General features: G+C 38.9%; 1 protein-coding gene across 1 annotated transcript in view; it reads right to left on the bottom strand.

Annotated features, from left to right (window-relative positions):
- mia3 (MIA SH3 domain ER export factor 3) overlaps positions 1-13,710 on the bottom strand; it is a 39,668-nt gene that overhangs the window by 9,789 nt on the left and 16,169 nt on the right. Inside the window, exons 13-23 of the mRNA XM_056262808.1 lie at positions 13,201-13,305; positions 12,992-13,114; positions 11,042-11,141; positions 9,568-9,623; positions 9,399-9,489; positions 9,171-9,309; positions 7,041-7,203; positions 5,486-5,521; positions 5,157-5,224; positions 4,957-5,054; positions 2,865-2,978 (exon numbers count right to left, since the gene is read on the bottom strand). Coding sequence (XP_056118783.1) covers positions 2,865-2,978; positions 4,957-5,054; positions 5,157-5,224; positions 5,486-5,521; positions 7,041-7,203; positions 9,171-9,309; positions 9,399-9,489; positions 9,568-9,623; positions 11,042-11,141; positions 12,992-13,114; positions 13,201-13,305 — 1,093 coding nt within the window. The remainder of the gene's footprint in view (positions 1-2,864; positions 2,979-4,956; positions 5,055-5,156; positions 5,225-5,485; positions 5,522-7,040; positions 7,204-9,170; positions 9,310-9,398; positions 9,490-9,567; positions 9,624-11,041; positions 11,142-12,991; positions 13,115-13,200; positions 13,306-13,710) is intronic.

Raw genomic sequence — 13,710 nt, 5'->3', positions numbered from 1 at the left:
AAATTTCAGGATTTTCATGGATTTTGGACAGTAATTTTAATCTGTAATTAAGCATTTTACATTTGAATTATATACAATCTATCTATTTACATTTGAATCATATTCTATCTATCTATCTATCTATCTATCTATCTATCTATCTATCTATCTATCTATCTATTATCATCTTTCTATCTTTTAAAAATCATTAAACATTCAAATTTATGCATTACATTTTAAAAGATTAGAGTATTATAATAAACTGATACAGATTTTTCGTTATCAAAGTTTATAGTTGTAACAAAAAGCAGAAATCTCACACTCCTTACCTTCTGCATTTTAAAATAATTTCCTTTTCCTCTGTCGAGCGATCATGAGAGTAATCGCTCGACAGAGGAAAATATAACCGCTGAAAAGACGTAGGAGGAAGGGGCTCTGTGTTTCGTGAGACCATTTTTATATGCCTTAATTCGTGAATTCGTAATTGGCGCGTTTCACCATCAGTGTGCAATGTGCGTGACGTCTACGTTCGTCAATAAATAAACTGCACGTGTCTTGCGGAAGAACATTGTAGACCGAACTTCTCTCCGTTAATGTCTATGGCGAGTCACGCAGGCACTGGGCTACTCCGCAGTAGGGATGGGCATTTTTCTAAAATATTGCATTCGAGTATTCGGGCTCATAAAAATCGAATATTCGAATATTCGTTTATTTAAATGACGTTTAACGAAAAAGACGTTATTTTTTAAGTTTAATTTTTTTTTCCGTTTTTGTCACCATTTCTGAACACGCTTACAATTAGGCAATATACACAACAAGCTTACAATATATGTTAAAGTTTTCTTTTAGTTGAAAACATTAAACAGTAGGCCTATGTGTAAACAAAAAATATAAAAAACAAAAGCATTAATAAAAGCATGCTCAAGCAGCGCAAACGGTGAAAAACGCCTAAAGCATATTGCGGCAGATATCGTACAGAATGCACACACACACTCGAGTCAGCATATGATTATCGTGTTTATATTGTTTCACGTTTATATTGAGAAAAACGATATCCACAAGCAGGGGGATGCACCAGCAATTTATGCTCGAGGGAGAAAAGGCGCTTTGCTGACAGACGCTTCAGAGACACAAAGATAACGGTGTTCTAAGTTTCTAACAGCACTTTGCGTTTTCTGTTCTTCAACCTGTCTCCCTCAACGAAACCTAAAGGAAGTATATGTCTCAAAATCATTTTGCTATAAGATAAGTTATCATTTCGGATCACGCGGGGTCCAGCTGCGCTTACCTGCAGTCGTGAATGCAGTGATGGACAGCTGTCTTTCCTCATTCGACTGTTTGGATTTCATGTGATTTCTCATTGTGTTGATGATATTATAACTCAGATTAATTAATTAATTTGATCAAAAGTAATTCCATTTAGTAAGATCATTTTCAAGTAATTCCAAACTTCGCGAGGCAGATGACAACATTATGTGATCAAATACACACAACTTGTTAACACACTCCACAGCACCACCCAGTGCATGTAATTAAAACTGCGAGTTAGTGCTTGGGATTTATCATGGATTCACTGCATTTACGGCCAGCAAAGCAACATAGTAAAATTCGAATAGTATTTTATTTTTGGAATAATAATTACAGATCGAATATTCGAAAATTCTAATATTCGTGCACATCCCTACTCCGCAGCCGAGACGACCCCGGGATAAAATAGTCCAAATATAAACACTTATTATAGGCGTACCATAGTGATTCAGAATAAGTCAAAAACACGGTTTGGAAAATGGATTCATGATGTAGCCTACTCGTTCATTTTGAACATAAGTTATGGACTGCAGCAGCTGATACAACGGCGTTCTGTTGCTCGAGCGTCCACTCGCACAAATGCGACCACACAACATTTTAACTCGCACATTCTCAAAAAATGGTCGCAGTCTGGAACCCTGCTGTGTGGATTACGATTGCGGGAATTTCCCGCATTATAAATGGGAGACCTGCGGGAATTATTAGAATTATGCGCAATCCCGCGCCGAAATTCGAGCCCTGATAAAATTCGATTGCTGCCATGGACACTTTATTTGTTAATACAGATAGCGGTACGTTTCACAGAAAATAGCATAACATGGATAAAGAACACAAAAAAGAAAACCAAATATGAAAGAGAAGGACCAGACGAGACCAAACTCAAATTAATAGTTTACTCAAATTTGGACAATTCTGTCATCATACTCACAATCATGTCGGTCTAAACCCACAAGTCTTTCATTCATCTTTAGACACAAATAAAGACATTTTTAATATTCGCTCATCACTTCTGTCCATTTATTGAAAGACATAAAAGTAATCCGAATGATTCAGGCTGTTTCGAAAGCTCAAACGTGAGAACCAATGGTTTGTTATTGCTCGTGACTAGGGGTGTAACGGTTCACAAAATTCACGGTTCGGTTCGATACAGTGGTGACACGGTTCGGTATGTTTTCGATACAGCAAAAAGAAAAATGTCAGAGAAATGTCCTTGATTTTTTCATTTTTATTTATTTATTAAAACAAACATCATAAAGTGATTTTAAAGTGAATTTTTAAAGATTTTAAAGATTTTTAAAGTGAATACGTGTACCGTTACACCCCTACTCGTGACACATACTTGTGTGTATTTTTTGCAACACCCTTAAGTTTAAGGGAAATCTAAGGTCGTTCTTAAGGGAAAATTACACTTAAGGTGCTTTATGCAACCGGCACTGGAGCTCAGGAGCGTTTCCAATGACAACAGAAGAAAATGAGAGAAAATGAGAGAAGAAATCTAAAAACGCAGAGTGACAAACACAGGAAAGCTGGAAAAAGGAAAGGAGGATAAAGTTGGGAGTCGGGATGGTAAGACTCACCGAACGGTTCGCCCCGTCGCCCTGCAGGTGCAGAGGGGGGGCGTCCGGGACCCTCTATCATTAGAGGAGGAGAGGGAGCCCCCCCGCTCACAGGAGACGGCCCGTACGAATCACCTGTTCAGACCAAACCACCACAATCAGAGAAACATCTTAACACTGCATTATAGGGCTGCACGATACTGGGAAAAACTGACATTGCGATTTATTTATTTTTTGCGATATGAAAATTTCAGCTGATGCATAGAAAATAAATTACAATCATAGGTAAATACAATAGAAAAAAGACAGATAAAATAAGCAGTGCTTTATGTTTTTTTGGGAAATTAACTGTATTCAGGTACAGACATTGAGTAATCAAATGTAAAATAACACTGCATTAATTATATGAATCATATTTTAAGACTATGCAGTTTATCTTTGTTAAAGCTACAAAAGTGATTTTCTCTTTCTCTTTTGTTGTTTGAATAACTTTGATGACACAAACAGTTGCGGGTAAATTGGGCTGCTGTCACTTTAAGACGAAAGCACGTATTCAATACCGTTAATGACAAGCATCCGTTTTCTTTCTCTGTTTACAACTCATAACCGACTGCGTTTACGAGGAAACTCGTCAAGACGGGCATTTTGACTTAGTTTTCCATGCACAAGTCAGTTCATCCACCAATAGATAAAGGGAAGGAACAGCGCACGAGTTCCAGTCTTTTTGCACTTGATCTTTAAACTAACAGACTTAAAAACACATGAAAACGATAAACTGTCACTCTATGATGGTTAAACTTTGCAATTAATCCGCGAATCACAAGCGTTATGGACCGGGGAGCAGCTGGACCATACGGCTCACAGATCAACTACGAACCCTATAGACCAATTTTCAGTTAGTAAACATGGTGACGTTTTTTTGTGGGTGGAGCTTAGGTGGAGGCAGAACGATCCCTCTGGCCGCTTCACTAACGCTAGTTTGCAAGTTTTGTTCGCTTGTTTTTTTAAAATGACTGGAGAAAATCCGATTTTATCTTAATGTGCAAGGTCACTCATTTTAACGGACGGAACCAGATTGGCTGACCCGTACTGTACACGCTCAATGGATGGACGATCTGACAGGATTAACGGTAACGCTACCTTCGGTTGAGTGGCCTGACTTCTACACCTATCCGATAGAGAGGCCTAGCCAGCGCCGAGAAGACGACAATATAAAGAGTGACATTACGGTGCGATGTTAATGATGTGAATATTTTCTAGAAATAAAAATGTCAGATACAGCATATTCATTTTTCATCGATTCTTGCACCCAACAACACAACAAGATGACATTTAATAATAATAATAATAATAATTTAAGCTCCTTATTATGTAGCCGAATCTGTGCTGGTTTGTATTAGCCGCCTCCAGTTGTCCCTTTGTTTTGCCTCCAGCTAGCGCCGTGACGTAACTGTGACGTCGGCTCGAAATTGGTCTATACTACACCGCAATATTGATGCTAAAATGATACATCATGCAGCCCTACTGCATTATACAATTACAAAAGCCTGTCAGACAGCATGTGCACAGCAGCAGCAGCCGTTCTGTGGGTTGCTTGTGTTTTAGAGACCTTGTGAAAGCTGAATTATGGCGCTTTCCACTGCATGGTACGGCTCAGTACGACTCGGCACGGCTCGGTTCGCTTCGCTTTAGCTCGGTTTGCTTTTCCACTGCAGTTAGTACCGCTTCAAAGTGGGTGGGATTATAGACTGATCGTTATAGTTTGTCCGCTCCTCGGCAACCAACGAGAGGAACGTCTGCACTTCGTCCACGGACCACGATTCAGCCATTTATTTTTTTTTCCTTTTTTTTTTTCCAAGCAAGTAGTTTTAAAACGGGTGCTACAGCGGTGGCTGTTACTGGCTAGTTAAATCTAGCGGGTTTGATGTCTCGCAAATACAATGACGCTGGTAGTGACGATTCTGTCTGACCAATCAGTGATCTGCAGTGTGTTCACATCACATTTTTAGTATCGGTACGGTACGCTTGGAACCTCAACAGAGGTGGTACCATTTAAAGCGCCGAACCGTACCATGCAGTGGAAAAGCGCCATTAGAGGACGATAACTGCTCACCTCTTCGCGGTGGCGGCATGTGGCGATCCGTGGGTCCAGAGTTGTGTTTGAACATGCTTTGCTCCATGTCTGAGATTTTATCTCTGTACTCCACAAGCCTTTAGAAATGCACAAACATCAGAGTTCAGAATCAACACTAAAAACAACAGCAATGATGTCGAGAAATTGCATTTAAACAGTGATTTGAATAATATATTCACTTCTGACGAAGGTTGGCCAACTCTCTTCGTTCCTCCACCAGAGCTCGTTCTGAGGCGCGCGCTTTCAACTATTGAAGATCAACAAGCAGACGTGATTATTATATCACTGAATATATATCAACATTAGCATATATTATCATTTTTTTAATAGAACTGAGTATGCATAGGAATGCAAACGCTTCCGGTTAAGCAATCTTGATTTCATGTGCAGCTCTCTTATTACTGGCCATAACACAAAATTATTATAGGCTATCAGTATCAGAAGTGCATCCCTAAAGACAAAAGGCTTCTAGTTTACATGATAACGACTAACAAAACATGGTACTCACCCAGTTCTCATGGGCTTTCTTCTCCTGGACCGCCACCTATAGGAAAGATGGCACTATTTAATGTAATAATAGTGAATAGCACATGTAAACAATTGCTGCAATAAAAATTATAATTTTACATATTTAATAAATTGCACCAAAAACACTTAAAATGAATAAAATGTTTATTTGATATTAAAAAAAATCATTAAATGACAAAATACGTAGCATGTCAAGCACTGCTGTGAAAATAAAAGTCAGCTTCCAAACAGGGTTATTTTTAAATAAAACTATAAAAAAAGGATGCTAAATGAAATTAAGCTGAAATAAATTAAAATATAATTAAAAAACTTTAAAACGTATTTTTAAAAAAAGAATAAATTGACAAAAGCACATAACGAAATTACTAAAAAGTAAACTACAAGTAAAAAAAAAAAAAAAAAAAACATTGCTTCCGACACTATCGGCCAATGCCAATAAAAAAAAAATGACAACCCCCTAAATGAGACTATAAAGCGTCAGATAGAGAGTGTTGTTGTTTTTACTGTAAAATGCAATTTATTCCTGTAATCAAAGCTGAATTTTCAGCATCATTACTCCAGTGTCACATGATCCTTCAATAAATCATTTGAATATGATGAGCTTAGTGCTGCACGATTAATCATATCGCGATGTCAAGCCTATGCGATTATATGATGCAAAATACTGCGATTTTATATGAAATAAACAAATTAGGGCTGTTAACGCAGCATCTGTTATTTTTTTGTCATCCTTTGGCTAGTGTTACATGATCCCGCTCTTATTCATGCAATGCAGACAAGTCAAAAGAGAGCGCGCTGCCTGTGAATGTCCTGACTGAAAGACGCGCGCCAGTATCATGCGCATCCACAGACCGCGCGCCAGAATACAGTTCTCTTTCTGCTTGAAGTGAACGAACAATCACACACACAATTATGCTAAAATATCATTTGTCGAGTGTCTTCATAACATAAGAGCAGTCTTATGATGGTCGTAAAGAGTTGTGAGAGAAAGGCGCGTGTGAGATCCGCGTCTCTGTCAGCAACTCTTAAAGGGCCAGCATCCAATAATGCTTTCTGTCAGTAAAGTTAATCAAAGAACAAAGGGAACAGAGAAAAGCACTCACTGCTCTTGACCAAAGAACTTGTGTAGCTTTAAATAGGATTTTAGTCCATATAATTTATAATTTATGCAGCGCAGACTGTTTGATAACTTTATTCAATTTCTGTATATGTCCTACCTGTAGACAGGAAGAGCACAGGTAAATATGACATTTATTATGGGTTTATGTGAGGATTGTTTGAAGTTCACTTAAATTAAAATTAAATAAATTTTTATCCAGACATCAATGGCTTATTGATCATTATAGGTGTTATCAATCATTTAGTTCATGTTGCTAGTTTGAGTTGAGAAATACACATTTCAGAATTATCACTTATCTGTGTGTGCATTTTGCTTTAGAACCAAGCAAGTTGACTCATGAAACCATTTGTTTATTATATCGCAATCGCATATTGCAATATTCCCCAAATCCTGCAGCCCTAGATGAGCTTCTCACCTCAGACTTCAGAGAGCGTTCGTTCTGCTGCATCTCCTCCTCGATGTCCTTGATCTTCTGTTTAAGAGCTCTCAGCTCCTCCTCCGACCGCACAGCTTTACTGTCCACCTCCGTCAGCTTCGTCTCCTTCTCGCGTCTCTCCAGCTCCTCCTGAGTCAATTTCCTGAGCACAAACCAAGCTCATTAAGCGAGGAAATACAGGAGTAGGGAGTTTCTAATGCCGAACTACTGCTGTTCGAATGAATCCGGGACGTAGGCTTTGTTCACATGGAAAGCACAAATTCTATTCATATCGGAACATCTAACTTGAGTTGTTTAGTTTATGCAGCAAAATGAAATACAGTCCTTATTTGAAATGAAGACAAGTTGAGTCAGATACATGGATCATGTAGGACGCAGCTTCATACACAATAGCTGTTTGAAAGCGGTCACATGCATCTCATGATTCGACATGATTTCCGATTATTGTGTTGTGTTCGGACCTATTGAGACTGTTATTAGAATTATTTTAGTAGTATTGTATTAACTTAAAACTCTTCTGTTTAGATTAGCTCATCATACATAAATTTCAACATTTTGTCTTAATTTCCTGGATCTTATGGTTCTTAACATTTTGATTGTATTTATTATTTTGATTTTACTAATGATATTACTGTTGGGCTAGTATTAATGTTATGTTTAATTTTGTTGTGTAAGGTGTTCTTGGGTGTCTTGAAACAAATAAAATGTATTATTATACTTATTATTATTGTAATTGTTGAATAATAATTTGTTATTGTATTTTTATCCGTTTCATTAAAATGTTTTGTTAATGTGCCATGGAGAAAAACAAAACAAAATGCTGATGAAAAACGATGCCGCTTAACTTTTATAACAAACACTCCTGACAATTTGTGAATAAATAAACCTGCCATTCAATTTTGATGCAAGTTGTAGTTTTGTAGTGTGTTTTGAGATAATTTTCATTGAGGAGTGCTCAATCCTCATACGTGTGCGTCAGTGTTGTTATGAGGTGATTACTTTTATGAAATTATGGGGGGGGAAATGAATTGTAGGCCCTAATATTAATTTGTTAATAATAATAGCCAATCATAATACTATAAATGTAATACATTACTGGTAAAAACAAAGATATCAGGCATCGCTGATACACAATATCATAGACTCTCGGCAACACCCTAATTGAAATAACACAATTATTCTTAGGCTATTCATAATATTTTAGAAGAATGCCTTCTGTAGTGTTTCATTTTAACGTTAAGTAAAAATATGATTTGAGTACAAATCATCTGAAATGTAGCACTCATTGGTAGGGCTGTCACTTTACGTTGGAAAATCAATTGCACAATCGATTGGACCAACCAACACAAGTTTCGAAAACGAAAATAGGGAATCGATTTTAATGGCCTTTTTTTTTTTCACATTTTTCAAAAATGTGTTTTAGGTGGACAGATCAATACAGCACACAGAACATGTAGGATGCTGAAAAATAACAATGTATTTTCTCTTAACCAAATGCTTTTTAATATTCGCTATTACTTCAATGCAAGTGAACAAGCACGCCGTTATTTGTTGCTTGTTGCGTGTGTGTGTGAGTGTGTGTGTGCGCGTGTTCAAGTAAGCCAGAAATTAAGCAGATTCTGCCCATATGCTGTATTTAATATATCATGAGGATCACGAGTTGCGTATTTGCGCTAAATCCGCGCAGATTTGTCTTACACGAACTTCCCCAGCAAAGGGAGTAAACACAGAAACACGCCAGATTGGCTCGTGATTTGACAGCGTTTCCCGCCAAAGTTCATTTTTACCCGCATTTGGTCAGTTGGAGGGTGTTAATCTCAATCCCTGAATGTTGCGCTCCTGTTTGTCATTGTGCACGAAACTTCACGCCAATAAATCATCAGAAATATTGCTAACTTGTGCGTCTCAAGCGCCCTCTTTACGCTCGTCCTAATGCCTGTTGGGTGTCCGTGGATTTGCCTATATTTGGTGTTGAAAATGGAAACGACATGGACAATCGATTTTACAATCGATTCAATGAACACTTATGTCTCAAATCGAACAGGATTTTTTCACAAAAGTGACAGCCCTACTCATTGTGTGCAGTGTGAGTAATGTGTGTGATCTCACTGTTGCAGGGCGTTTTCTTTCTGCTGGTAGAGTTCAGTGGTGATTTCTAGTCTCTGCTGCAGGCTCTTGAACTGGTTCTCCAGATGCGTTTTATCATTGTTCAGATTCATCTGGTCGTGCATGACCTTCTGATATTGCTCTAGTTAAAATAAAAAAAGGACAGGATTAAAAGAGGATGTGGAAAGCCAACTGCAATGTATTCAAATACACAAATCCCAATCTTCATACCCTCCAGCTCCTGTCTGGATTTCTGTTCGGCGAGGAGACTTTCCATGAAGCGATTCCTCTCGTCTTCAACAACACTGAGAGTTGCTTTAATCTGTGAAACAGAAACGGCATTAGAAATAAGAAGAGTGTTCGATTATCCTCCAAAAGAATCTGCCCGGAGCAGACGTACCCTGGAGACGTCCATCATCTGTTTGATTCGCACTCTCGAGATGTCCATCTTTTTCTCTGAAAGAAAACATTTGATGTTTAGAATGTTTCAACCATCTCCAATGACCTCGAAATGAAACGGAAATCGTGATATGGTTTATTGAGATTATTAAATAGCAAAGACTGCAATTTAATTAAATAAATATATGCGCTGCGTGTTTCAGAGTGAAGCGAGGTAATGTGGTATTACTAGTGATGTATGTCTCGAGACCGGTCTCGAGACCACTTTTACGTGGTCTCGGTCTTGTCACGGCCTTGACGGTCTTTGGTCTCGGTCTCGGTCTCGGACCTCTCGGTCTTGTCTAGGTCTCGCTGTCTCAGACCGACATAGTGGTCAGGGGATTGACCAATACAATACTACAATATCCACGACGATATCCGCAACGTATTGAAGCGCGCGTCCGAGTGAAGACAGTGCGGTGCGCGCGAGCCACGCGAGAAAACACTGTATCCGCGCCACTGATCGCAGCGGCAACGAGCACTTTGATCACTTGATTTAAAAAACACATATCATGTACAGTTTTTGATATATTAATATTTAGTAAAACACATATCAGTGACATGATAGGTTTTACCTTCATTCAGGAGATTTTGGGTAACTGCACAACTGACAGATGACTTTGAGCGCACCGCCAACGGTGTGTGTGTGTGTGTGTGTGTGTGTGTGTGTGTAACCATAGCGACAAAAACGACCAACTTTCGGATCCTGCACTTAAGCCTATAATTTCGTTTTTAAAAATATAATTATGTATTTAAAAGTTGCAGAATGGATTCATTTGGAGACTTCGAAATCAGCAGAGATAGGCAGGCAAATGCAAAACAACATTTGACAAGTTATTGCTTAGCTTCAACACTAATGTTTTTTTTCCCCTCCGGTCTCGACTTGGTCTCGGTCTTAGTCTCGCCTTGGTCTTGGTCTCGACTTGGTCTGTCTTGGTCTTGGTCTTGGTCTTGTCTTGGTCTCGATACCATCTGGTCTTGGTAGTGTCTTGGTCTCGGTTCAGGCGGTCTCGACTTGAGCAGCTCATGATTTACGAGCTCGTGTTCAGCGTCTCCGTTCGCACAGTAAATGCTGCTCTACACAAACTCATCTCTGCAAGCGCTATGATTATCATCAACAAAAGAGAAGCTTTAAGGGTTAAAAAAGTTATTTAAGTTTAAGTTATTTAAAGTTCTTAAACGGAATGCTGTAATCATGGCAACCTTAAAGTAAATTGATGATTAAATTGATTATGTATTGACCTAAATTGATTATTTCTTTGCACCCCTAATAGGTAGGACTTCTTTTCTCAGTAAATAACTTTCTGCATTTCACACGTGCAATAAAGCACTTTTATAAGTCCCTCTAGATAAAAGCATCCACTAAACGCAACTCACCGTGAAGACAAAAAAAGAAAAATGTAAAGAAAAATGTAAGTTATAAATAGAGTGCTCACCAGCATCTTCTCCATTAGACATTTTAGCATCTTCTTTCTGTAGTTCAGCAGGATCACAGGCTCCCAGACGGTTGAGCTCTGCAATACAGCTGGACAAAACCTACAAACCAGAGAAACACACAAATTATCATGGGATGTAGGGATGTGACGTGAGGATATTTCCCCACCGGTTAATCGACGTGTGACAACACCGGGGGCTTTTAAACCGCTAATTTAAAGGCAAAGGTAAAATGAGCGCGTTTGCACAGGCATTCATAATGGTGCGGTCGTGCGAAGCAGCACTGTTTTGTTATTGTGCCCTGAATAACAATTGACATGTGTGGATGAGCACATTTTAGTTTCGTTTTCAAATTAGCACCAATTCCGGACGGATTACTTGAATGGTTAGTTCATTAGCCTATTATTCTTAAAGAAAAACACAACAAAACAGTGCAATGACAAATTTGCTTAAAGGTGCTCTATGTAACTTTTCTTCTAAAATGAATCCTCCTTTTATTGCCTGTGTGTGAAGGGGTTGTAATCACACATTACAATAAACCACTTGTCGGGTTCTGCTATTACCTCTGAAGGCCAGTATTCCTATTTCTATGTAAAGTCTCCGGGTCGGATTTTCTGCGAAATCCATCGGATGTGACGTGCATGCGCGCTCATGAGCCTCTCTCCTTTTTATATACAGTCTATGCGACGACATGGAGTCTGATAACACCCAAAAACGACCTGCCTCCAGCACAACACACACTCCAACACAAACTCCACATAAATATAAAAAACAAAAAAAAGTTTTATCTGCTGAAGCTTGTCAGGCCAAACGTGAATCGGATCGACTCAGGACGAAAACACGGATCAACATCAGCAGAGCGTTTGAATTATGGAGAGACCTCCACTATTTTTATTGTGATAAATTACAAGTTTTCAGATATGCTGAAATAAAATGGTAAACTGTAATGAAATAGCAAGGTAAACTACAACATACATGAGACATGAAATGAATACAAAAGACTGTTCCAGGATAACAAAAAGTAGGTGCTTTAGGATGTAACTTTTATTTTATGTACTAGATCTACTGTCTAACGTCACTCATCCCACTACTATCATATTGCTTATAATACACATTTCCAGACACGTTCAGTACAGTAATGTTACTTCCTACGATCTTACTGTTACACTGAAATTGTTCAGTCTAGTTCACTAACCGTTTTCGTTATCATATTATACATTCACATGTTGACATTGCTGATTGTGAAAGATCCACGAATAGTTAGTGAAATGCCTTATGCTAGACAACACCACATGTCGGCTAAATGCAGTCAATGTAACATTATCATGGTACGAGCATGGAGCATTAGTTCAACGTCAAGCTGATAAAAGTAGCCTATTATTGTAAGGTTGCAGTGGGAGTTTACATGAGTTTCCAGCATGTTGTGTGATGCTTTCTCCGGTGTGTTGAAAGTCTCAGTGTGGCCGGTACCATGAGTTCTCGCTCTTGTGTTCGAGCACGCGCAAGAGCACGAGCGCTCTTGTAAAAATTGGTTGCAATCTGAAACATCACCGATAGAGGCCCCTAAAAAATACATATAGCACCTTTAAATAGGCGCTTTTACAATTCGCCTTGACACCAAATATTCCGCAGTCACCTCGTCAGTCCGCTCCTGTTGCTGATCTGTGCGGCGACTCGTTTGGCTCACGATTTATTAAGCAGACATGTTCAGTTTAGTGTCTGTTCTCTAACTGAACTAAATGATTTATTTTTTTAAAATCTAAATCGACAGTGGGGGGCGGTGCCGCGGTAGGCAAGAGATGTAACCGGTGTTGCTTCTGAACACCGGTAACACCGACTATCATAGCAAGCCTAATGGGATGATTATCATATTTCGAAGAAAACACTATAATTCATAATTAAGTAAAGCAAGGGACATGCACTGTATTTCATAAGCAACCAATTTTACTCACATCAATCTCATTTTCCTTGTGCAACAGAGAGTCCTCCAGCTCTTTCTGGGATTTGTGATAAACCCTGATCTCCTCGCTCAGTTTCTTGTGCTTCTCCTGCCAGTCTTTAGCATCTCGAAGGAGCTGTCAGAATAAATATAATTTAGATTGTGTTGATGTTAACGGGAGGACAGGATTGGCAAGTTTACAGCTCTGACAACAGGACTTACAGATTTCTTCTGCTCCTTTAACGTGCCGTTTTCCTTCTCAAAGGACAGAACCTGAGCCTTCAGAGCATCTTCTCTGAGTTTAGCTTCATCCATGAGGACATGAACCTGTTGTCAATTCAAAACAAACACAGAACATTTCATATCTTCAGGACATGAGACGACTAATACAAATGTTCAGACAGTCCCTCCAGAAAAACGTGATTATGCGACCGCATGATTTAGTGTATAATCAGCCAAAGTCCGCATATTTATGTGGGGCCGCATTTTTTCAAATACGCCTCACTTTCGCCGCATAAATTGCCGATTTCCGTGCAAAATATGCAGGGCTTGCATGATTTCATAATCCTCACATTTTCGTTGCAAAAAAGTCACATATATCTTAGCAGAAAGTTGAAAAATGTTGCGTTTGGTTCACACGGGAGCAGCCGTTTCCCCCTGTTGCCATGGGAACGTTATGAAGTGACGTAATTACGCGACGTGAACATCACCCAAAGCTGTAAAACAGGAGCA

The sequence above is a fragment of the Rhinichthys klamathensis genome, unplaced genomic scaffold, assembly GCF_029890125.1.
Source record: "Rhinichthys klamathensis goyatoka isolate OS25496 unplaced genomic scaffold, OSU_Roscu_1.1 h1tg000196l_1, whole genome shotgun sequence".
Taxonomy (NCBI): domain Eukaryota; kingdom Metazoa; phylum Chordata; class Actinopteri; order Cypriniformes; family Leuciscidae; genus Rhinichthys; species Rhinichthys klamathensis.
Note: the sequence above shows the minus strand (reverse complement) of the source record. Positions and strands in the feature narration are given on the sequence as shown.